Source organism: Crocodylus siamensis, chromosome 2 (assembly GCF_052110815.1).
Source record: "Crocodylus siamensis isolate JL-2025a chromosome 2, ASM5211081v1, whole genome shotgun sequence".
In the NCBI taxonomy this organism is placed as follows: Eukaryota; Metazoa; Chordata; order Crocodylia; family Crocodylidae; genus Crocodylus; species Crocodylus siamensis.
The window spans coordinates 294,355,371-294,378,672 of NC_143396.1; the positions used below are offsets into that span (position 1 = coordinate 294,355,371).

Here is a 23,302-nt window from a genome sequence, read left to right on the forward strand (position 1 = left end):
TTTTCTGAGAAGCATCTGCTCTTGCCAAATTTTGTGTCAAGATCAAGAAAAAATAAATCCAACTGCATTAACTGAGAGAGATCAGTTGCAGGAAGATATTCAGTTGTGCTTATACCACCTTTGTTTTTTTTAACCTGATTAAAATATTCCACAAGCAGAGTATCTTATGTCTGTATGTGTGTACCTGATTTAAATCAGCCTAGCTGGATCCAGTCAATGCAAGGGCAAAATATATTTTGCAACTTTTACAATAAAGTATGAGTGTCCAAGTGATAGCCATTTCCAAGTCACTGGAGTTAGCAAGCATATTCTGGAGGAACTTTGTTATCCAGACATAGGAATACTTTGAGTTGCTATGCTTCTTTAAACTGTATTTGAAGATTACAACCAGGAACTACACTTTCTGTTACGTGTCCTGAACACTGGGCACATCTACATGTGTGCGTTAATGCATTAGTATAGCCTAATTTGCGTTGATTTAGTACCTCGTATTGGTGGTACTACATTTAATGAATACTAGTAAAAAGCTCATTAATGCACATGTAGACGTGCCCACTTAGACGTGCCCACTTTTGGGCCCTTGTCAGAAGTGTTTAAGATTTTCTGCCTTCAAAGGCTGTCATTCTGGCATTCGTTTTGGCAAGGGCTGTTTACAGAAGTTAAGATGTTATTGAGGAGTGGCAGTATTGCACCCCTCATGAGAGGCAGTGTGCGCCAACACAACAGTTATTCCCAAAATAAACTTGCTTACAAGAAATTTTATTGTCCATCCATTTTGTCCCCATGCAAAGCACTTAAAAAAATAAAATTCCTGCTGCGTTTTCAGTTAGGAGAAGATTAATTGGTACATTTTTTAATTTTTCAAAGCTAGAAGGCCTTTTCCTTTTAGAATGTACATTCATGTAGAATCATGGAAGTTTCCTGGTCTGAAGGATCATAACAAACATACAGGGTGCATCTACACATTACCCTACGGCTATATAAAGATGCACTACATTGCCTTATAGCACGCTAAGGTGATGTAGCATCATATGTATCTTCACCAGCTACATTGCCATAGCAGTGCGCTCCCCAGCACTAGTGCACTGCTATGACAACGTAGCTGGGAAATGTACCTGTGCACGGCGAGCATGGCACAGTAACAACCCATATTGCATCGTGTTTTACTACTTCTAAAAGGAAGCACTAAAACACAGCGCTGTAGCAACATCATCGTATGGCAACATGTAGGCATGCCCACAGAGAGAGAGATGTAGGATGGCTACTTGATCTTAGTTTCATGCTTTACACATTAAATGTACACACCTCCATCCCTATATAACTGAGGGCAATTGAAGTATTTAAGGAGAGAAGATAAGGGAGATGGAGATCTATTATTCACCATTTCTTTTCCCTCCTGACATTACCACCGAACATTTGCATTATAATGAACCTGAGAGGATTTTTCCTGAAGAGAATAGGAATATTTATCTTACCTGAATATTTATTTTCTGAATGGGAGGGAGCCCACCTATCCAGCACAGGTGGCACAAGGACTATAGTCCTAAAGAAAGCTTAAATTGTGTTCTTCTCCATTTTCTTTATGGGTATAATATAGTTATATGCCCTGTAGAAGCTGAGTTGGAGTTTGAAATTGCTTTACGGTGGGAGGAGTTTAGAAATTTCTTGATCATTTTAGTAATCTGCAAATTAAAATCTAAAAGAATTAGCTCTATGAAGCCAACCTTAAAATATCTCGTCTTGACTTGCTGGCTGGGAGTAATCGCACTCATTACTTTGATTGGCAAGCCTGATTTCTGGCTCTAAAAAACAGTAAGTAGGAGTAAGAACCATTGTAATGGATCTGTGAATTTTCCTGCTAGAAAAAAAGGAAATTTTCAGGTAAGGTAGGATAAATTTTCCTGTTTCATAGCCGACTGGTGATGTCCAGGCAATTCACAGAAAGAAATTAGGGAGGTCACAAGTCATTACAATTTTTTTTTACAATCTAAAGCAAATGAAGTTTTATCCTCCCCTCTTCTACTTTCCCCACACTATGCATATACTGTTATTCCTAAAAATTAATTGTTCTTTGTTAGCCTCTCAAAACATATACACAGAAATATACATGCTTATTGTTATTTATCAGGGATCCATGTTTTGCCTTTACTTTTGTAACAGATATATTAAAGTGTTACACAGATTGTTTGACTTTAAAAATGAATATTAAATCTTTCTAGCAAAAAGCGTCAATGCTATGTTTAAAAAATGTCTGTTTACTTAAGAATAAATTCTGCTTAATTGGAATTTTCACAACCCTTAACTACCTGGCTACAATGTTCTTTTAAAAAAAATGTTACTTAAAAAATACGTTTTAGGAAATATCTTTCTGAAATACTTGATTTATTAATTGTCTAATATAACACAACTGGGATTTTGTTGTTTTAGCAAAGTAGAATGAATGATTTGCACTGTCTGAACTTAGATACCTGGACTTGGTCTGGAAGGTAAGTTTGTGTGGTACTTAAAGTTGTGTATAAGAGAGTGGAACTATTTAACAATGTGTTTTAATGCTACATTTGAAGTTGTTCTGGAGAGAAGATTTGAGCCGGGTACTATTTAAATAGCTGGTACATTTTGTCTTTAGTTCACCAATGCGCTTTTGCTAGTGTGCATTAAATTTAGTACCTCCATTGTGAGATGCTAGAAAAAGGCACATTAAAGCACCGCTGATGGTAGGGGCCACAACTTCAGCGGAGCTTGCAGTGATTTAACTGCCTCATTTTCACATACAAGTATGACATTTTACTGTTGCATGTTTTTTGAACATGGTTAATGCTACTTTTCTAAAGCTTTTATAGGTTAAACCAGGGAAAAGTACATTTCCATTTTTCTCAAGAAACAGTTCTTTAAACAAAAGTAATAGGATCTAATATGGGACAACATCCTACATAGTTATTTTTCAACAACATACCATATTTTTCTCACATGTGCATGCACCTTTTTCCAAAAATCAACTGCTGGAAACTGGGTAATAGCAGTGTCTGTATCCTAAGTGTCTGGTGGGGAAAGTGAAAGTAATACTGTACTGTTCCATGGAGAACAGCATAATGACCATGCTGGGCTATCTAGTAGGCCTGTGCAAATAGGGAAAAATTTGACTTGGATTCAGCCGATTCAGGGGACAGTGATTCGATTTGGTGATTTGGATTGCTGGCCTGAATCGACTTGGGCAGATTTGGTGCTGATTCAGAGAGATTTGGTGATTTGGATCAGCCGGGGAGAAGCAGGCATAGCCGCGTGGCTGCAGGTTCCTCTGCGGTTCTTCCGGCTGTGCCTGTCTCTCCGTGGGTGGAGAGAGCTGCGGGAGATGCCCCCATAGCTGGCCTGCCCAGCCCCAGCCTATTCCCAGCACTTAAAAAAAAGAAAAAAAAGCCCCGTACTCACCGGCTGCAGGAATGACAATTGGGCCCTCTGAGAGCTCATGGCATAGCCTCCCCATGCAGCGTGGGGCAGTGCAGGGCAGTGGGGATTGTCTCCCCACCCCCGACTTGGCACCCAAGTGACAGCTGGCCCCATGGGGTGGGTGCAGTGCAGCTTGGCAGGACACCATGCACTGCCTGGGAGCTGGGGCTGAGCGCTGCCAGGCTCCGGCTGACTGCTAGAGCTGCCCCAGCTCCCAGACAGTATGCGAGATGCAACATCTGCCATGTGTGCCAGTGTGGGGGAGGCAATCCCCACTGCCCTGTGCTGCATGGGGGGGCTCTGCCACGAGGACCCAGAGACCCCAATCGGCACTCCTGCAGCAGATGAGTGCAGGGCTTTTTTAATTTTTAGTGTCAGGTGAGGGATGCGGTCAGACAGGGCAGCCATGGAGGCTTCTCCTGCGGCTCCCCCAGCTGTGTCTGCCTCTGCCCTGGTTGGGAGAGCTGTGGGGGCCATGTCCTGCTGCCGCTTGCCCAGCCAGTAGGGGCGGGGGGGGTGGCAAGCACGTGTGGCTTGGTCTGGGTGGCAGCAGAGCATAGCCCCTGCTCCCAGTGCTGCTGCGCCTTCATTTGCGCTGGGAGTAGGGGCTCTGCCCTGCTGTCTGCCACTTGCCAGCTGGTGCGAGGGGGGCACAGGATGCAGGCGCGGCAGCACTGGGAGCAGGGATTATGGTCTGCTGCTGCTTGTCCCCTTCCGCCTGAAGCAAGGCTTGCTCGCATCCTGTCCCCCCATCCCCAGCTGGGCAAACGGCAGCAGAACAGAGCCCTCGTTCCCAGTGCTGCCATGCCTGCATTCCACACTCCCCCCCATCCCCCTCCCTGAGTAATGTGTTCTCTTCTCCAGCTGGGCAGTTTGTCCCAGCCCCGATCCCTCCCTTCTGCATACCCTTCCCTCCCCCCAACCCCAACAGACTTACCAGCTGGAGGCAGCTGCGTCAGTCGCCTGTTTAGTCTATGGCCAAATTTTTGAATTGGCCATATTTTTTCTGAATCTTTTTCCAGATCGATTTAGATGCTTCAAATTGATTCAGAGCTTTTACTTAGTCTCCCAATTCAATTTGGATTCGGAGATTTTGTCTCCAAATTGGATCGAATCTCCTCCAAATCAAATCAGCTACCGAGGCTTTGCACAGCCCTATTACCTAGTTGCTGGTACTCAGTTACTTATTGCTACTTACCAATATTTTGAAGGAAAAGTCTTTTTTCTTCCTTCTGCCTTTCAAAAACAAGGTACATCTCTTGTTCTGGGGTATGCTGTGTGGGAGAAACTGTGTTATTTGTTGTTCTTTGAAGTAACATTTCTGATGGACTACACTGAAGATAAGGAATCATGATGAACAGGAACAAATGATTTATTGTGATTGTGTCTGTTCTTCTTAATATTGTCTCTCACTGTACAAGACTGTGGAATACAACTGCTTTGATTATAAGTCTGTGTGGATCCCACTCAAGGTGCTATTTTTACCTGTCTCTTTGCACTTCTACCTTAACCTAAAATGAACCTAATTTCAGTTCCAGATTCTATGTAAATTACAGTCTGTGTAATTTGTGATTATTACCAGTTCTACATTCTGTCATTCAGCCTCTTCACAGCCCTGGGTGTCACTACAAAATGCTTAGCTGTTACAGATTTGTAACAGAAAAAATAAAGCATTCATATTTATGCATATATAGGTTGCTTTTTCAAATGCTGGCCTTAATAGGATGTTTCTATAGCCCTGAACTTTGTTCTTTACCTGTTGTGACAGTTGGGCTTTCTGGCAAATTTTGAAAAATTGTCCTTCAGTCTGTCACTAGAATGTTGATTTTAATTAATTCCAAGTCAAAAAATGCATAGATTCTCAAGGACTGATTTTGGTATGTGCAGATGATTTATGCCCAGAATCAAAATTAAAGCATCAACTACAGTAAGAACCAGCCTTGGACTCCTAAGACACGTCAGTGTGCAGACAACACCCTTAACCATATTTATGGCACCTACATCAATTTACAATGCAAAGTGCCATAAATATGGGGTATCACTCCATGAAGTATTATCAAATGGGTTTGCATGTTGTCTGTAACTTATACTCTGTCATCACTGGGCCTGGTGCTCAGAATATATCTCTTCCTACAAAGCGGCTAATTACAGATGCATGCATAATACATAAACCTTCTTGCAGTACAAAACCTGGCCCCAAAAGAATGTGATTCTATGTCTATATTCTAGTTAAAATGCATCAAAACATTTCTGCCTATTTTTAAAAATTCTAAAATGCAGACTTTTACAGAATATGTCTAAAAAGCATTATATAAACAAGCAAGGCAGTGCCTGCTAGAAGCTAGTCCTAATGGAATTGGCAGTCCTGAAGTAATGATGTCATTAAAATTGGATGGTCAATGACCTTTATATCAAAAACAGTGATTTGGCATATTTCTCTAGCAGACGATTTATCACCAACCACAAATGTTTTCAGAAAGCGTCCTCATCACTCCAACATTTCACTGATGGTGAAACTACAGTATAGATTTCTTTGCTACCAAATTGAACATGAAGTTTCTACTGAGAAGATCTGAGAGCCATGACATTTTGCAAGGCACCTTTCTTGCAGTGTAGGAGCAAGGTCCCATATACACACATCTGTTGAATTCTGATAATTAGGGTAGCATGGAATATCAGACAGGATGCAGAGTCTGGTCAGATAATCCCCTCAGAATGTCTACTTAGGCATGAGAGTCTACTCCTGCACAGTGAGAGTCAAAAATCGCAGAACCAGAGTCACATGCTTCAAATGGATCCAAAATTGGATAATTACACAATAGTGTAGCTGAGAGCTAATGACAAAGATTTTGAGTACAAGAAATCCTACTGAAAAATTGAAAGGTGTCTACATGCAAGTTTCCATAGTCCTGCATACAAGTTGACCAATTTAATGTGTCTGCCCCCAAAATCAGTGGGCTGACATAAACGGGATGCGTTTCAATACTGACAAGTGCAGGGCGCTGCACTTAGGCAGTAGAAACCAGCAGCACACTTATAGAATGGGAAACTCCCTTCTTGAGAGCACGGAGGTAGAAAGGGATCTTGGAGTCATTATTGATTTCATAGATTTCATAGACATTAGGGCTGGAAGGGACCTCGGGAGATCATCGAGTCCAGCCCCCTGCCCAAAGGGCAGGAAGTCAGCTGTGGTCATAGGATCCCAGCAAGATAAGCATCCAATTTACTTTTGAATAAGCATCCAATTTACTCTTGAATAAGCATCCAATTTACTCTTGACAATTTACAGATGACTCCAAGATGAACATGAGCCGACAATGCGAGGTCACGGTTGGAAGGGCTAACCGCACCTTGTCGTGCATCCACAGGTGCATCTCAAGTAGAGCCAGGGAGGTGATCCTCCCCCTCTATGTGACGCTGGTCAGGCCACAGCTGGAGTACTGTGTCCAGTTCTGTGCGCCCCATTTCAGGAGGGATGTGGACAACACTGAAAAGGTCCAAAGGAGGCCACTCGCATGATCTGGGGACTACAGGGCAGACCCTACAATGAGAGACTGCGGGACCTGAACTTGTTCAGCCTTCACAAGAGAAGGCTGAGGGGGGATCTGGTGACTGTCTATAAACTCACTAGGGGGGACCAGAAGGGTTTAGGGGAGACACTGTTTCCCCTAGCACCCCTTGGCATGACAAGGAACAATGGACACAAATTATTAGAGAGTAGGTTTAGATTAGACATCCGCAAGAACTACTTCACAGTCGGGGCAGCTAGGAGCTGGAACCAACTTCCTAGGGAAGTGGTGCTGGCTCCTACCCTCGGGATCTTTAAGAAGAGGCTTGATGACTACCTGGCTGGACTTACAGATTTCATAGACATCAGGGCTGGAAGGGACCTCGGGAGATCATCGAGTCCAGCCCCCTGCCCAAAGGGCAGGAAGTCAGCTGGGGTCACAGGATCCCAGCAAGATAAGCATCCAATTTACTCTTGAAGGTGTTCAATGTAGGTGCTTGAACCACCTCCGCTGGCAGACTGTTCCAGATCTTGGGGGCTTGGACAGTAAAGAAATTCTTCCTTGTGTCCAGCCTGAAACGGTCTTGCAGGAGTTTGTGACCGTTCGACCTCATCATCCCTTGGGGCGCTCTGGTGAACAAACGTTCCCCCAGATCCTGGTGGTCACCCCTGAGAAACTTATAGGTGGCCATCAGCTCACCCCCGAGCCTATGCTTTTCCAGGCTAAAGAGTCCCGTGTCTCTCAGCCTATCATCGTAAGATCTGTTTTCCTGACCTCTGATCATGCGCGTGGCTCTCCTCTGGACTCTCTCAAGCTTCTCCACATCCTTTTTGAATTGTGGAGCCCAAAACTGGACGCAGTACTCCAGCTGCGGCCTCACCAAGGCCGAGTACAAGGGGAGAATGACGTCCCGGGATTTGCTCGAGAAGCATCTATGGATTTTTGGTTGCTCTGTTAGCCGCAGCATCGCATTGGAGGCTCCTGTTCATCTTGTGGTCAATGATGACCCCCAAGTCTCTTTCTTCTGTAGTGCTATCCAACGTAGCACTGCCGAGCCTATAAGGATGCTGCAGGTTTTTCCTCCCAAGGTGGAGAACCTTGCATTTTTCGGTGTTAAACACCATCAGGTTCTCGTCTGCCCATTTGCTGAGCTTGTCCAGGTCAGCCTGGATCACTCATTTAAGTCCTGTCTTTTCTCCCGCCCAGGTGGGGGGTCGGACTTGAAGATCTACAAGGTCCCTTCTGTCCCTACTTCTATGATTCTATGATCCGTGATATTTTTTACATTTGAAACTCTGTGGACTTCCATTTGCATCATTTCCATTTAGATCCATTCACTGAAACAGTTTTGACCCTGCTGCCTCCCCATCTTGTCATATTCTGTTTTCTTGTATCTCACTATATCTAGATTTATCAAGGGATTACTCCATAATTACTCATCAGTTAATGGCCTCCTCTAACATAGAGTCTTAACATTGTATCAGTCAGAGGGATTGGCAAATTGCGGAGACTTATGGTTGATCCTCCTCAGACAATTTCACACAGCTGAGGTGGTGGTGAGAGCTCATCCAAAATTTATTCCCACTGTTGTGTCAGAACTTCAGTTTAAATCTATCTGTTGACCTCTCTGTTTTCTTTCCAAAATCTCATTCCTCTCCAGGGGAAAGAACTTCACATCTTGAATGATTTTGGGGCCGTGTTAAAGTAACTTGTTTAGGCAGACCCTCATATCTTCATGGCATTTCTGTCTTACTCATCTTTTTCTCCAAATGTCAAAGCTCATTATTGTATAACACAAGCTGCCTCTTCTGCATGTTTTAGAAACATTCCTATACCTGAGTTCAGCAAGGCAGCAATTTGGAGTAAACGCCTTACTTTGTTTTAAACATTATACTCCTGACCTGGATGCTAAATAAGATGTTATATTTTTTAGGACACTGTGGGCATGTCTACACATACAGTTACTTTGAAGCAATAAGCTCCGGAGCAGTTTGACCTGGAGTAAACTACTTCCAAGTGCAGCACCTACATGTGTGCCTGAGACAGCAGCAATTTGAGCTGGGGCGGAGCATTTTACACTAGGGCTGGAGGCACCAGGGTGGGGGGATCAACGCAGACTCCACGTGGTGGCCTTGGGTAGCGTCAGGGCTGCCTGGGGCACGAGGGTGCTGAAAGTGCAGAGCTGTATGGCTAGGTGGCAGGCAGGAATCTGGCCCCCTGCCGAGTGGGCACAATTTACACCTGTGGTCAGTGTCTACACATAGATTTAATTGTAGTTAATTATCCTGCCATTAGATAGTACTGTCCCCTATGGTCCCTACCACATTACTGTCTTATGGTGGTGTTAATTAATTTACTGTGGCCTAATAATTTTGCACGTATGGACAGTGATACTTCACTCTGCAGCTAATTAATCTACTCTGTAGTTAAGCACACATGTAGATGTGGCCTGTTACATTGACTAGTGGTAGCTAGGATGCTACAGTGTGGCCTTCCAGGTAAGGCATTGCTTATTTCATAGATTTCATAGACATTAGGGCTGGAAGGGACCTCGGGAGATCATCGAGTCCAGCCCCCTGCCCCAGGGGCAGGAAGTCAGCTGGGGTCATAGGATCCCAGCAAGATAAGCATCCAATTTACTCTTGAAGGTGTTCAATGTAGGTGCTTGAACCACCTCCACTGGCAGACTGCTCCAGACCTTGGGGGCTCGGACAGGAAAGAAATTCTTCCTTATGTCCAGCCTGAAACGGTCTTGCAGGAGTTTGTGACCGTTCGACCTCGTCATGCCTTGGGGCGCTCTGGTGAACAGACGTTCCCCCAGATCCTGGTGGTCACCCCTGAGAAACTTATAGGTGGCCACCAGATCACCCCTGAGCCTGCGCTTTTCCAGGCTAAAGAGTCCCGTGGCTCTCAGCCTGTCATCGTAAGGTCTGTTTTCCTGACCTCTGATCATGCGCGTGGCTCTCCTCTGGACTCTCTCAAGCTTCTCCACATCCTTGTTGAATTGCAGAGCCCAAAACTGGACGCAGTACTTAGCAGTCATCTAGACTGGGAAACACAGGGCACATATCCAAAATAAAATAAAACCCTCATGGTAACTGCCTCTTTCTGGTGTTATCCATGTGAGTCACTTGACCTGCCCTCTACCCCTGATTTTTCACATTTCTCTTTCAACAAAGATTCTGAATCGATGCGGGAAGCAAGGGATGATTATAACTGCTTGTTCTTTATGTCATTAGTGGGAACATGCAAAGATACATATCCAATACAGTGCAGCCCAGTGACTGTTCAGACTCTTATCCCAAAGCACCTGAGACTTTTTTTGCACCTGGAGTGGAATCTACACAGATGACATCTGGAAGAACCACACTTTTTATGAGACACAACCATAATTTTTTAAAAGTATTACAGATGTACACCTGCCTTGTTTTGCAGTTCACATAGACCTGGCAAGCTATTCATCATTCAGGGAGTTCCGTTATTTGGGGAGTTCCAAGAAACTCCTCATCATCTCAGAAAATAGTTGAAGTTTCTCAAAGGGTGGCTTTCCTCCTGTCGCAGGGGCACTCTGGTGCCCTGCTCCTATGAAGGGATACAGGTGCCGTTTGCTGCGGCAACTGCAGTTGGTCAGTTGACCAGGAGGGGGCAGGGCCTGGAGTATATAAACAGCCCAGGCTGAAGCCTAGCAGGCAGTTCCCCTCTGGCAGCCTGCGCAGCAGGAGCTCTGCTGCAGAGCAGAGCAGAGCAGCCAGACCGCTTGAGCACCGGCATGAGGGTACGGGGTGGAGAGAACCCTGACAGGGATGAAGACTAGCCAGGGTGGCATGTAGAATTTATGTTATAGCCAGGAGGCTTATTTTGTGTTAAAGCCGGTAGGCTCATGGCTTTGTTTCGGTTTGGTTGTTTGTGTAACACCGAAGGACCAGGAGAGGCTGTAGGGGTTGGAGGAGGCCTCAGGGGAGCTCCCCAGTAGCGTAGGGTTCCTGGTGCCCTGGGAGGGTGCAGTAATTTGGTGCCAGGGAAGGCACAGCCATTTGTGCACTGGAGAGTAGTGCTGCGTTTTGGGGTGTCCCGACCCCAGCCCAGTGTGGGCGACGTCGGTAGGAGCTAGTGGGGTGTCCCAATCGCAGCCCAGAGGGGCAATATTGGGAGTAAAGCCCAGTGGGCATAAGGCCCATGAGGAGGGTCAAGGGGCCAGGTACGGCTATGGCCACCTGAGCCCTGACTGCGGGAAGCGCGGGAGATGAGGCCCCCGTGCGGGCAACTGGACCGTGGGAAGCGCAGGAGATGAAACCCCAGAGCGGGCGTGAGCGCGGGGAGACGGGCCCCAGTGGGGGCACTGTCTGTGTGGGAGAGGCCCCAGAAAGGGGGCGAACCTTAGTGAGAAGCCTGGAGAAGGGCGAGCGCGTGAGTAGAAGCTAGAGGGCGTGTACACAGAGAGGCCCCGGGAGAGGGCAAGCGTATGACTAGAGAGCCCAGTGAGGGCAAGTACGGGAGGAAGGAGCCCGGTGAGGGCGGGCATGCGGTCAGAGGCCTCGGAGAGCCCCAGCGAGGAAAGAGCATAGACGAGATAACGTCTGGAACAACTGAGAGGCTTGGGGCGTGGTACTGGGGGTGGAAGGAGCCACACGACGCCCATAGGGCTGGGGCACCAGAACCTATCTGTAGAGAGCAGGGACCTAAAGGGCAAGAGCACCGGTCCAAGGGGCCAAGTAAAGGCAGCCCCCATTAATATTAGAGAACCATCAAAGTCGTGGCGGGCGAGAATGACGGTGTTAGACAGGCAACTTGGCATGGTAGGGGCGCCAGGAGAGATCACGGCCGCTCCTGCCTCACTGCTCCGTGACACCTCCAAGTTTGAGTGAATATGTGGCACTATGATAATGTAGCACCTTTCTGGATAAGAGGTAAAGCCAAAGTCCTGACCACTTACACTCATTAAAGATATAACTCTTCTCAGGAACGGAAGAACTATAGTATTCTGTAGCCTCACTTGTTATGTTTAGCTTGAATAATAGAAGTGAATTTAGCTATTTAGCCTGTGCATTTTCAGTACATTATTCTTCATTTCCTAAAATAAAACTGATCATGTGCATCAAATAATCACATCACTAGTTTTAAAAAATCCTGCAATGAGTTTGAGATTTGTAAATATAATTATTGTAAGTGGTATGTTCAGAGAACAATTATGGCTGTGTTAATTAGTTTAATGCAACCTAATAGCATTCCACATGTAGACAGTGACACTTTACTCCGCAGCTATTAAATAATAATAAGTAATAATTCTAAATAATGTTATAGCTTGTACTCATAACAATTAGTACAAGACTTTTTGTTTCAGTTTTGAACAGCATTTTGTTGTAGAGCGTAGTTGAGGTTTACTCCAACATAGCCTTTAGCATCAGAGGAGGGTCCCTGCCTGTTACAGAATGCAATGAACTGCCAGACAAGTTTAGTTTTAGCATTCTTTTAATTTTTTCCTTGTTTGTTTTACCAAGAATTCATACTAATGGAGAGAAACCAAAAGATCGATCTTGGCACACTTTGACTTCTGTAGGGGATGACAAGCTTTTCCTCTTTGGTGGACTGAGTTCAGATAATGTTCCACTCAGTAAGTAATTTAAAGGTTATTGAGTCTGCCATGCATTTTTTAGTGCCAACCAGGATGTTATACATATTCATCTCTATTATGAAGCTGTTTTGTTCTAGCTGTTGTTTTATGATTCTCACCCTACATGAATAGTTATTCAGAGAGTTTATTATTTTATATAGCACTGTAGATACATATTATACAGTACAAAGAGCTTAAAATGTATAAGACAAGGGTGAGATTTTCATTCATTCACTTAAGTGTCATCAGTTGAATTGCACCAGTAATAGCACTAACAATACACAAATAATAATTTAGAGACAATAGCTGTTTTGGGATAAATGTAGCATTAGTCACATGTCCCAGTTTGACCTATGCAACCTGCGAGTTGCATAGGTCAACTTTTTACTTAAATGAAAAAAGAATAGTTGCGGTTAATGTCTAAACAATAACCGATATAGGGAGAGAGAGATAAAGAAAGTGAAGGAATGCTGAGGGGTGGTTTTAAGATTTATGAATTATCTGAGACAGCAGGCTTCACAATGATGAATATAGTTCTGTCATTTTCAAAAGTCATCCTAATTTGACTTGCATATTTTATTTTTTTAAAGTGTTTTAAGTCCAGATGTCAAGGTAATTGACTTTTTCTATTGTGAATAAAAGAGAATTTACTGTGTTCAGTTATAAAAACACTGAAATGGTGGTTGTTAATTCATTAACTATAACAAGCAGTTTCTTGATGTGATAATATATAATAGTGATAATATAAAACAAAAAGGTACTATTTTATTCCCCAAGAAGGAGTACTAAGATGTATATTTTTCCTTATTTGCAGGTGATGGTTGGATTCATAGTACTACAACAAATGGATGGAGACAACTTACCCACTTACCGAAGAGCAGGCCTAGGTAAAAAGAAAGAAAGAAAGAAAGAACAGCATTTACTGAAACTACTGAGTATTTTAAAACAGTTGTATGTTGTGTTAAGTCGGAACATATTCCTTTAAAATAATGTATTTATCAAAATATTTTAGAAACTGAGCTTAAACAACTTATGTTTTATGGTTTTTCATTACTATGTGTTGTCTATTATCGTCAGTATTTATTATACTTTATAATGAATGCTGGTACTAATAGTTTTTGTAAAGAGAACTGCATGTCAAGTCAAGGTGGCATTTTATTTCCAGGTACAAGTTTTACTTGGCTTTCTTGTAGCATTTTCCATCTATAGTTCTCAAAATCCTATGCACAGGAACGTATATATCATTTTTCATTTTTTTTCTTATGAAGAAACTGAGGTAGTGAGAGATGGAGTTATTTGTCTTAGGTAATATAGCAGGTCATGGCAGTCACAAATAGAAACTATCATCTGACCTCCTTTCCAGTTCCCTAGTTCCCATAAAGTAGCTACTGAATCATATAAAAGTAACCCAGCTTTATATGATTGTCCTGAATGGGGCAGGCCAAAGAACCACTTGACAGGCACTCCTCCAGGCTGTAGTTTAGAGTAATATATATGACTCCTATGCTCAGATTTTTAGCAAGCGGTAGATCTGAGACTGATCAGACCTCACTGAAATTTGTTCTGTGATTGACTTGCACAGGCTTTCCTTCTAGCCCAGTAAACAGAATAAAAGCATCTGCTGTGGTCTATACCCAGGGTCCCTTTATATGCTGGATTGTTTCAAACTGGCGCGGAGCATTATACCTGTGCCCTTTGCCTTTGTATATGCAGAGGATTAGTGCAGGACTTCTGCAATATAGAAGGTCTTTAATCAGAACCTCTGCCATGAAATGATTTGAGAACAGTTTCTTAAATGTGTAGGTAAAAATCTTGATATGTACATATATAAAAATATAGCATATGTCACATGCACAAGTTTATTGATATATTTACCTGAGCTTCAGTTAAAACAATATTTATGGTGGTCCCCCTAAAAATTCTGAATTATTTTTGTTTTGAATGATGCATAATGAATAATCTCTCTGACAGATCTATAAAAAACCTTTCCTCCCTTCCTCTCCCTTCCTCCCACTTTGAATGCCCTCCCTCCTGCCATCTCTGCCCAGAATTAATTTTGTTTAAGCTGTAAACTTCCACTGTTTAACTAAAGTATAAATGATGTCATGACTCTAATTGTAGGTAGAGAGACTGTGTGAAAAGATTGTTAATTCAGCTTATGCATTATGTAAATAACATGCTTTATTAGAATGTTTAGGTGATGATAAGTTAGAGCAGCTGTGAGAGGACATTATCAGTCTATAGAAAAAGCATCAGGTTGCAAGCTAGAATGTCAACAAAGTCAAGGCAGGAAAGGCTTTCCAGTGTTCTTCGATGAGGAAATCCAGGCCACAGTTTTCCTAATGCAGATAAGACAGAGACAGACCTATCTACAGGTATGAGGAAGAAAAAAGGTGGGATACAGTTTAGTGTAAGGAGAAGAGTGAATAATTACTGAAATGAATGAAGTAAGAAAATATGAATGCATTTTGAATGACAATTCCATTTATTTATGCATACTTTTGTTAGTAGCTAAATAAACATAAGGGCCCCAGTTCTACAGTGACTCTTATCCCTTCTTATCCCCTTTATTGGGGATAGTGCTAGCAGAAAACAGTGCAGAATTTGGTCAGCTAATCCTTAAATAAATAAATGCAGCACAGTGGAACCTGTTTATGTGAATCTCATAAGTAAGTTTATAAGAGAAGATTTTTTTCCAAGCTATTTCATATACACAGTACACTTATCTTGAGCTTAATTTTGGAAAATGCGTAGCAAAAAGAAAATGATCCACATAAATCTTGGGTGAGGCAGAGATTGATGGGAGCTGGCACAGACGGGCCTGTGTTCTGTGACCGCAGTTTTAGAATCCAGGAATGAGAGTCAGCACCAAAGAACTCACAACCTCAACTCAGTCAGTACTCTAGTTATGAATTAATAATAAAGTGGAAAATGTTATAAAATAAAATATTTATAAGAACAGAGATATTTTATAGTTATCTAATTTTTCCACCGTAGCATTTTATGTAGAGTACTGATAATTAAGCCAAAATATGTATAACTAACCTACAGAGAAGCGTGACAGGCACATCGATATATTAGTGTATGGGAAAATTGTTCAACAAAGCCCCTTCAAAGTAAAATGCCTGATCATATTGCTCTTCCCTACTTCTAATCTTCTCATACTGGTAAAGACGTGAATAATTTGATCTTTCAGATTTTATTTCTGAGTGTTGGAGCCTCCTGGAATGCTGTATTTTTCACTAAAATAAAAGTTTTAAAATGCTTAAAGTTCTTCTTGGTAAGTCTTAGCATTTACAAAATGGAGTGCTCCTTTTAAGTATGTTTGTTGTGTCCTTATTCAATTTTCTTTTTGCATGAATAAAAACACTAAGTCAGCTAATTTAGGTTGTCTTACTAATAATAGGCAAGTAATCCATTATTATACAGTCACTCATTATATTTATAATTTTTTAGGTTGTGGCATACAGCCTGTCTTGGCAAAGAAGGGGAGGTGATGGTATTTGGTGGAAGCAAAGATGATTTGCATTTCATGGACACAGTGAGTTAATTTTATGATAAAGCTCTAGTACCATCATAAAAATGACTTATAATTTAAATTACATTAATTCATTAAATTATATTCATTCATTATAAATTCATAAATGTCTGAACATTCAGGGTCAAATCTGCAGTTGTTATAAACCAATGTTTATATTGGTTATATTTATACACATTGGCTTTAGTGGAGCTGAGTTGATTTACACCAACTAGAGTTGTGATCTTCAGAGTTCTGAACACACACACACACACACACACACACTCTTTTATATGTAATGTATATTATTTGGTAGTATTGCATTAGTTTTTGTGCTTTAAGACAAAGTATGACCCATATGTAGAGTCCAGCATCAAACTTCAGTGGGACTGAGTGCTATAAAAATGTGCAGGACAAAAGCCATACAGGGTATGGACACATGTACATTTGTAATTATTTCAAAAGGGGAACATTTCAAAGGGCAAGAGCTGGTACGTTCTAATTCTTTGTGTAAAGGAGCTGAAAATGATTCAAACGCAGTAAAACTGCTCCAACTGCAACACTCCTTTGTCAAGGTTAAAGTTAGAGCAGATTTGCTGTGTTTGATTTGTTCTCAGCTCACTCTCACACACAACAGTTAAAATCTACCAGGTGCTGCCCTTTGAAATACACCTCTTGTCACCAACCCATCCATGGGGTACCCCCAGAACACTGAGTTTTTCCCTGCTTTCCCATTGCTTGGCCCCCAAGACAGATCAAGGTTTGTCCTGGAATCACTCCTCATCCCTGCAAGTTTCAGCTCCACTGCCATTGTGCCAGACCTCACAGCCTACTCTTTGGCAAGAGAGGCAGTGAGCTCCTGGGAAGAGATGGCCTCCACCTCTGTCCCCTGGGGAGGAGGCTCTTCTCAGCTAGACTGGCTGACCTGCTCCACCAGTTAAACTAAGCCCGGTGGGGGACGGGGGGACTATACTGCACTGGCCCAAGTCTTGCACACTACATGTGGCTTGCAGAACCTGTCCAGTGCACAAGGTTTCAGGTCGGTCTGGGGCACGTTCTGCACGCAGCTCCCATGCCAGACCGACCCTGTGCACCGGATCTGGGTTGGTCTGGATTGAATCTACAGAACAGCCCTGCATACTGGATCCAGCATGCAGGGTATGTCTGGTGTGGCTGTTACATGGAGCACTTGCCCCAGTGTGGCCTCATGTGCTGTGCATAGTGTACTGCAGACTGACTCCACAAGCCCTGTCATGCTTGGGCCCAGAGCTAGGGCTGGCACATGCTGCATATGGTATGTGGGGCTGGAGTCAGCCTGCACGGGTGATCCAGGGCATATGCTATGACTGCACCGGACTAGCCCTGTGAGCTTGATCTGGTACATTGGGCCCCACTCTGACCTGTGGGTCCACATGAGTTTGACACCCCTACTGGAGAAATTTCTCTCCTATCTGGGGCAACTGAAATTTCTCTACCTAATGGCTCATTACTCAGACATGCCTTTGCCATTAAGGGGTTAAATTTCCCATTACTGGCAGCCAGTCTCTAGGGTGCCCATCTCCACAATAACCCATCTGCCTGTGTTTGGGAGTAGCAGTTGTTCTTGCCCTAGTAACACAATGGCAAGCAATACTTAGCAGTTTCACCCATGCCCTCTTCCTTAAGTATGCATCCCTCAGTTCCCTTGACTGAACCATGTCTAAATTCGTAAAGATACGTACAGGCAGCATAGCATCAACCACACAGTAATAAAAGTGACATGAAGGAATACAACATAACAGTGGCCTTTCAACAAGGCCACACGTGCCATGTTAGTAAAACAAGCATAAGAGAAACTGCATGATGCTCCACAAACATCCCAAATTTTGGTGGGATTTGTGACACCCTGTGACAGGAGTATCAGTATCGGAGCTTTCCTGGGAGTGGCTCCGCCCTCCTGTAATGGGCCAACCGCCTGCTTACTTTCCTGCCATGCCTTGATTTTATATGATTAATAGATTGTTGTAATCAGCTGGAGACTGCCCATTTTCTGTGCCCTGGTGACAGGGGGTGCTACCTGTGGCTTTTCGTCCCCTACACTGCAGTCCAAGACTTGCAGATGGTGCTGACGTGGTTTGATCTGGGCCCTGTTGTGTCTTGGCCCTCCTCTTTACTCCTGGGGGGTGCTCCTCGCTGCCCCACTCTCTCTCTGGGGCTGGGGCCAATGCACCCCGCAAATGCTGTGCCCTCTCTGGCACCAGGAACCCCCACGCTACTGGGAAGTTCCTATGAGGCCTCCTCCAACCCCTAATAGCCTCACCCGGTCCTCCAGTCAAAAAAAGTGAACATAAGAACCCAAAACCCCTGGGCTACAACATAAAAGCTAGACCGTCCAGTCAAACTAGATTCACTCCCTACTAGAGAGTGAAAGAGAGAGGGAGAGCTCCCCAACCCCAGCAGCAACTGGGGGATGTTCACACTGCCAGAGTTCTCCCCTCCATCTATCCTAGCCGAGTTCCTACCCCCATGGCCGCCGGAGGGGAACTGCCCTCCTGGCCTCCTCCCTGGGCTTAAGAAGGGCTAAGCCCTGCCCCTTCCTGTCAGCTGGTTTTACTGGTTGCCCTGGTGACTGGCAGCTGAGCCTCCCCCTTACCGCCACTAGGGGTCTCTCCCAAGCCGTCTCTGCTTTCAGGCGCAGGGAACCTGAGTGCACTGCGACACACCCATTTTGAATGGGTTCCATGTGCGTCCACATCCAAAAGGGCAGCAGCTAGTAGGTTCTAACTGTTACTGTGTGGATAAGCTGGGAATGATAAGAATGCAGAAAAGTCCCTCCACCTTTACATTTAGATGAAGCAGAGTTTGGTAAAGTTGAAGGGGTTTTGATACATTCACATTGTTCCCTGCTTATCCACATGTAATGATGAGAATGGAACAGCTGCTTCCCTTTTGAAGTGGCCCCAAGTGTCCATACTGATAGGCACACTGTTTATCACTTAAATCCATCCAGATAATCCCCAGAGGATGCTTTGCTAGCCTGTTTGCAGGAACAGATATTAAAAGGTCTTATAACAGCAGCTCTTCAATCATCTAAAACAGTGGTGCTCTACCCTTAGGGCCAATCTGCAGATCGGATCGGGACTTGGGTGCCAGAATCAGGCCCTATGCTGCCTTGCCAGGATTGGGCCCCACACTGCCTCCCCCATCGCCCCACACCTGGATCAGGTGCCATGCACCCCAATTGGTCTTGTGCTGTTCCCTCCCAACTCAGCACACCAGGATCAGGCCTAGCTACCTCTGCTGAACCCGGCATGTAAGGAGTTCTGCTGAAATCATTTTGGGTACATCCATAGTTTCATAGTTGGTCGGGTCAGAAGGGACCTGAGCAGATCATCAAGTCTGACCCTCTGCCATGGCAGGGAAGTGCTGGGGTCAAACGACCCTAGCAAGGTGTCTTTCTAGCCTCTTTTTGAAGACCCCCACGGTAAGAATGAGCACCACCTCCCTTAGAAGTTGGTTCTAGATCCTATCCACCCCGACTGATGGGCTGAGGAGGGAGAGGAGGATCCACGCAGTGAACCAAAGACTGCGGCGCTGGTGTCATCGGGAAGGCTTTGGCTTCCGCGACCACAGCCTGCTCTTTGGCGAGAGAGGCAGCGAGCTGCTGGGAAGCAGCCTCCACCTCTCTCCCCTGGGGAGGAGGCTCTTCTCAGCCAGGCTGGCTGACCTGCTCCACCGGGCTTTAAACTAAGCCCGCTGGGGGATGGGGGGACTACTGCCACTGCTGGCCTGCAGAGCGACCCTTGCAAAGCCAGCGGATCAAAGCACTTAAGGGAGCCCACCCCTGCCCCAGCCCTGGCACAATCTGTGGGCAAGGCAAGAGCCCCCAAGGGCACACTTGCCTGCCTGTACACTAATGACAGGAGCCTGGGCAACAAGCAGGAGGGGCTCATCCTCCTGCTCAGTGCAAAGAAATATGATGTCATTGGGATAACGGAGACCTGGTGGGACTCCACCCATGACTGGACCATGGATATAGAGGCCTGTACCCTGTACAGGAGTGATCGTGTTGACAAAAGGGGCGGGGGTGTAGCTCTCTATGTGAAGGAAAGCTACATGTCCCTGCAAGCTGATGTTGGCGACCGGCATGGACAGCTAGAGACCCTCTGGGTAAAAATTTGTGGGGAATACGGCACAGGGGACACAACGGTGGGAGTCTACTACAGACCTCCCACTCAAAGTCCTGAGCTTGACCAGGAGTTCGCCCGGGAACTGACTGAGGCCGCTTGCTCCAGGACCTTGGTTGTCATGGGCGACTTCAATTACCCGGATATCTCCTGGGAAGATCACTCAGCAAAATCGGAGCGGTCGCAAAGCTTTCTCTCGTGCGTGGATGACTTCTACCTGACTCGAGAAGTCTATGGGCCAACGAGAGGCAAAGCGCTGCTCGACCTGGTACTGGCTACGGGGGACGACCTAATCGGCGACCTAGTGATCGATGGGAAGTTGGGTGACAGCGACCATGAGCTGATCACCTTCACCATCCACCGTAAAGCTGGCAAGTCAGACAGCAACACAGAAGTCCTTGACTTCAGAAAAGCCGACTTTGACAAGCTCAAGAGGCTAGTCAGTCAGGCCCTCAGGGACTATGACCCCAGGGAGATGGGAGTTCAAGAAGAGTGGTTGCTTCTCAAGGAAGTAATCCTCAATGCACAAGCTAAATCTATTCCAGCATGGAGGAAAGGCAGCAAGAAGGCACAGCAGCCCCCCTGGCTCTCCAGGGACCTAGCGGACCTCCTGTGGCTAAAAAGGAAAGCCTACAAAGGATGGAGGACGGGATTCACCTCCAAGGAGGATTACTCCGCGCTGGTCCGGTCCTGCAGGGACCAAACCAGGAAAGCCATGGCTGCAACTGAACTCCAACTAGCTTCAGGCATCAAGGACAACAAAAAGTCCTTTTTCAGATATGTGGGGAGCCGGAGGAAAAGCAAGGGCAATGTTGGACCCCTGCTAAACCAGATGGGGCAACTGACAACTGACGCCCAGGAAAAAGCCAACCTATTAAATAGGTACTTTGCGTCAGTCTTTCATCAGTCACATGGGATGCCCATGCCTGCTATGGGACAGGGAAATCTGGGTGAGGGGGATCCCCTACCCTCCATCAATGCTGACCTCGTGAAGGAACACCTTGAGAGGCTGGATACCTTCAAGTCAGCCGGCCCTGACAACCTGCACCCCAGGGTACTCAAGGAGCTGGCGAGCGTCATAGCCCAGCCCCTGGCACGGGTCTTTGAAAACTCCTGGCGCTTTGGTGTAGTGCCCGAAGACTGGAAGAAGGCCAATGTGGTGCCGATCTTCAAGAAAGGGAGGAGAGTGGATCCGGCTAACTACAGGCCCATTAGCCTGACTTCTATCCTGGGGAAGATCCTGGAAAAGTTTAAGGAGGCCATCCTTGAGGGACTGGCCCAGGCTAACATCCTAAGGGACAGCCAGCACGGGTTTGTTGCGGGTAGGTCTTGTTTGACCAATCTCATTTCCTTCTATGACCAGGTGACCTATCACCTGGACAAGGGAGAAGAGATTGACGTCATATATCTTGACTTCAAAAAAGCTTTTGATCTGGTATCCCATGATCACCTCTTGGCCAAACTGCCCAGTTGTGGCCTTGCCTCCACCACGATCCTCTGGCTGGGAAATTCGCTTCATGGTCGGACCCAGAGGGTTGTGATTGATGGCAGTCACTCATCATGGTGCCCTGTGACCAGTGGGGTCCCTCAAGGCTCTGTCCTGGGACCCATCCTGTTCAACATCTTCATTAACGATGTGGACATTGGAGTCAGGAGTGGACTGGCCAAGTTCGCCGATGACACCAAACTTTGGGGCAAAGCATCCACGCCAGAATATAGGCGGGTGATCCAGGCTGACCTGGACAAGCTCAGCAAATGGGCAGACGAGAACCTCATGGTGTTTAACACCGAAAAATGCAAGGTTCTCCACCTTGGGAGGAAAAACCTGCAGCACCCTTATAGGCTTGGCAGTGCTACGTTGGCTAGCACTACAGAAGAAAGAGACTTGGGGGTCATCATTGACCGCAAGATGAACATGAGCCTGCAATGCGATGCTGTGGCTAGTAAAGCGACCAAAACGCTGGCTTGCATCCATAGATGCTTCTTGAGCAAATCCCGGGACGTCATTCTCCCCTTGTACTCGGCCTTGGTGAGGCCGCAGCTGGAGTACTGCATCCAGTTTTGGGCTCCACAATTCAAAAAGGATGTGGAGAAGCTTGAGAGAGTCCAGAGGAGAGCCACGCGCATGATCAGAGGTCAGGAAAACAGATCTTACGATGACAGGCTGAGAGCCATGGGACTCTTTAGCCTGGAAAAGCGCAGGGTCAGGGGTGATCTGATGGCCACCTATAAGTTTCTCAGGGGTGACCACCAGGATCTGGGGGAACGTCTGTTCACCAGAGCGCCCCGAGGGATGACGAGGTCGAACGGTCACAAACTCCTGCAAGACCGTTTCAGGCTGGACATAAGGAAGAATTTCTTTCCTGTCCGAGCCCCCAAGGTCTGGAGCAGTCTGCCAGCGGAGGTGGTTCAAGCACCTACATTGAACACCTTCAGGAGTAAATTGGATGCTTATCTTGCTGGGATCCTATGACCCCAGCTGACTTCCTGCCCTTTGGGCAGGGGGCTGGACTCGATGATCTCCCGAGGTCCCTTCCAGCCCTAATGTCTATGAAATCTATGACTGTGAAATACCACCTCTTCATATCTAGCTTGAATCTACTTTCTATCAATTTATGGCCGTTATTCCTTGTTACTCCCAGTAGTGCTTGGGGGAACAGGGACTCTTACATTGCCTGCTGGTTTCCCTTGGCCATTTTATAGGCAGCCACCAGATCCCCCCTCAGCCTTCTTTTGTAGAGGCTGAACAGGTTCAGGTCCTGTAGCCTCTTCTCATAGGGCCTTCCCTGCTGCCCCCTGATCATGTGAGTGGCCCTCCTCTGGACCCTCTCCATGCTGTCCACACCCCTCCTGAAGTGCGGCGCCCAGACCTAGACGCAGTACTCCAGCTGCGGCCTGGCCAGTGTCACATAGAGGGGGAGGATCACCTCCTTGGACCTGCTCGAGATGCATCTGTGGATGCAGGACAAGGTGCGGTTGGCCTTCCTGACTGCCCCCCCACACTGCCGGCCCATGTTCATCTTGGCATCAATGATGACTCCAAGATCCTTTTCTG

General features: G+C 45.6%; 1 protein-coding gene across 2 annotated transcripts in view; it reads left to right on the forward strand.

The window, feature by feature from the left end:
* The window catches only part of KLHDC1 (kelch domain containing 1), a 56,693-nt gene that overhangs the window by 26,921 nt on the left and 6,470 nt on the right, over positions 1-23,302 (forward strand). For both annotated transcript variants that reach the window (XM_090034440.1, XM_090034439.1), the window contains exons 8-11: positions 2,428-2,486; positions 12,452-12,564; positions 13,379-13,451; positions 16,021-16,105. In XM_090034440.1, coding sequence (XP_089890566.1) covers positions 2,428-2,486; positions 12,452-12,564; positions 13,379-13,451; positions 16,021-16,105 — 330 coding nt within the window. The remainder of the gene's footprint in view (positions 1-2,427; positions 2,487-12,451; positions 12,565-13,378; positions 13,452-16,020; positions 16,106-23,302) is intronic.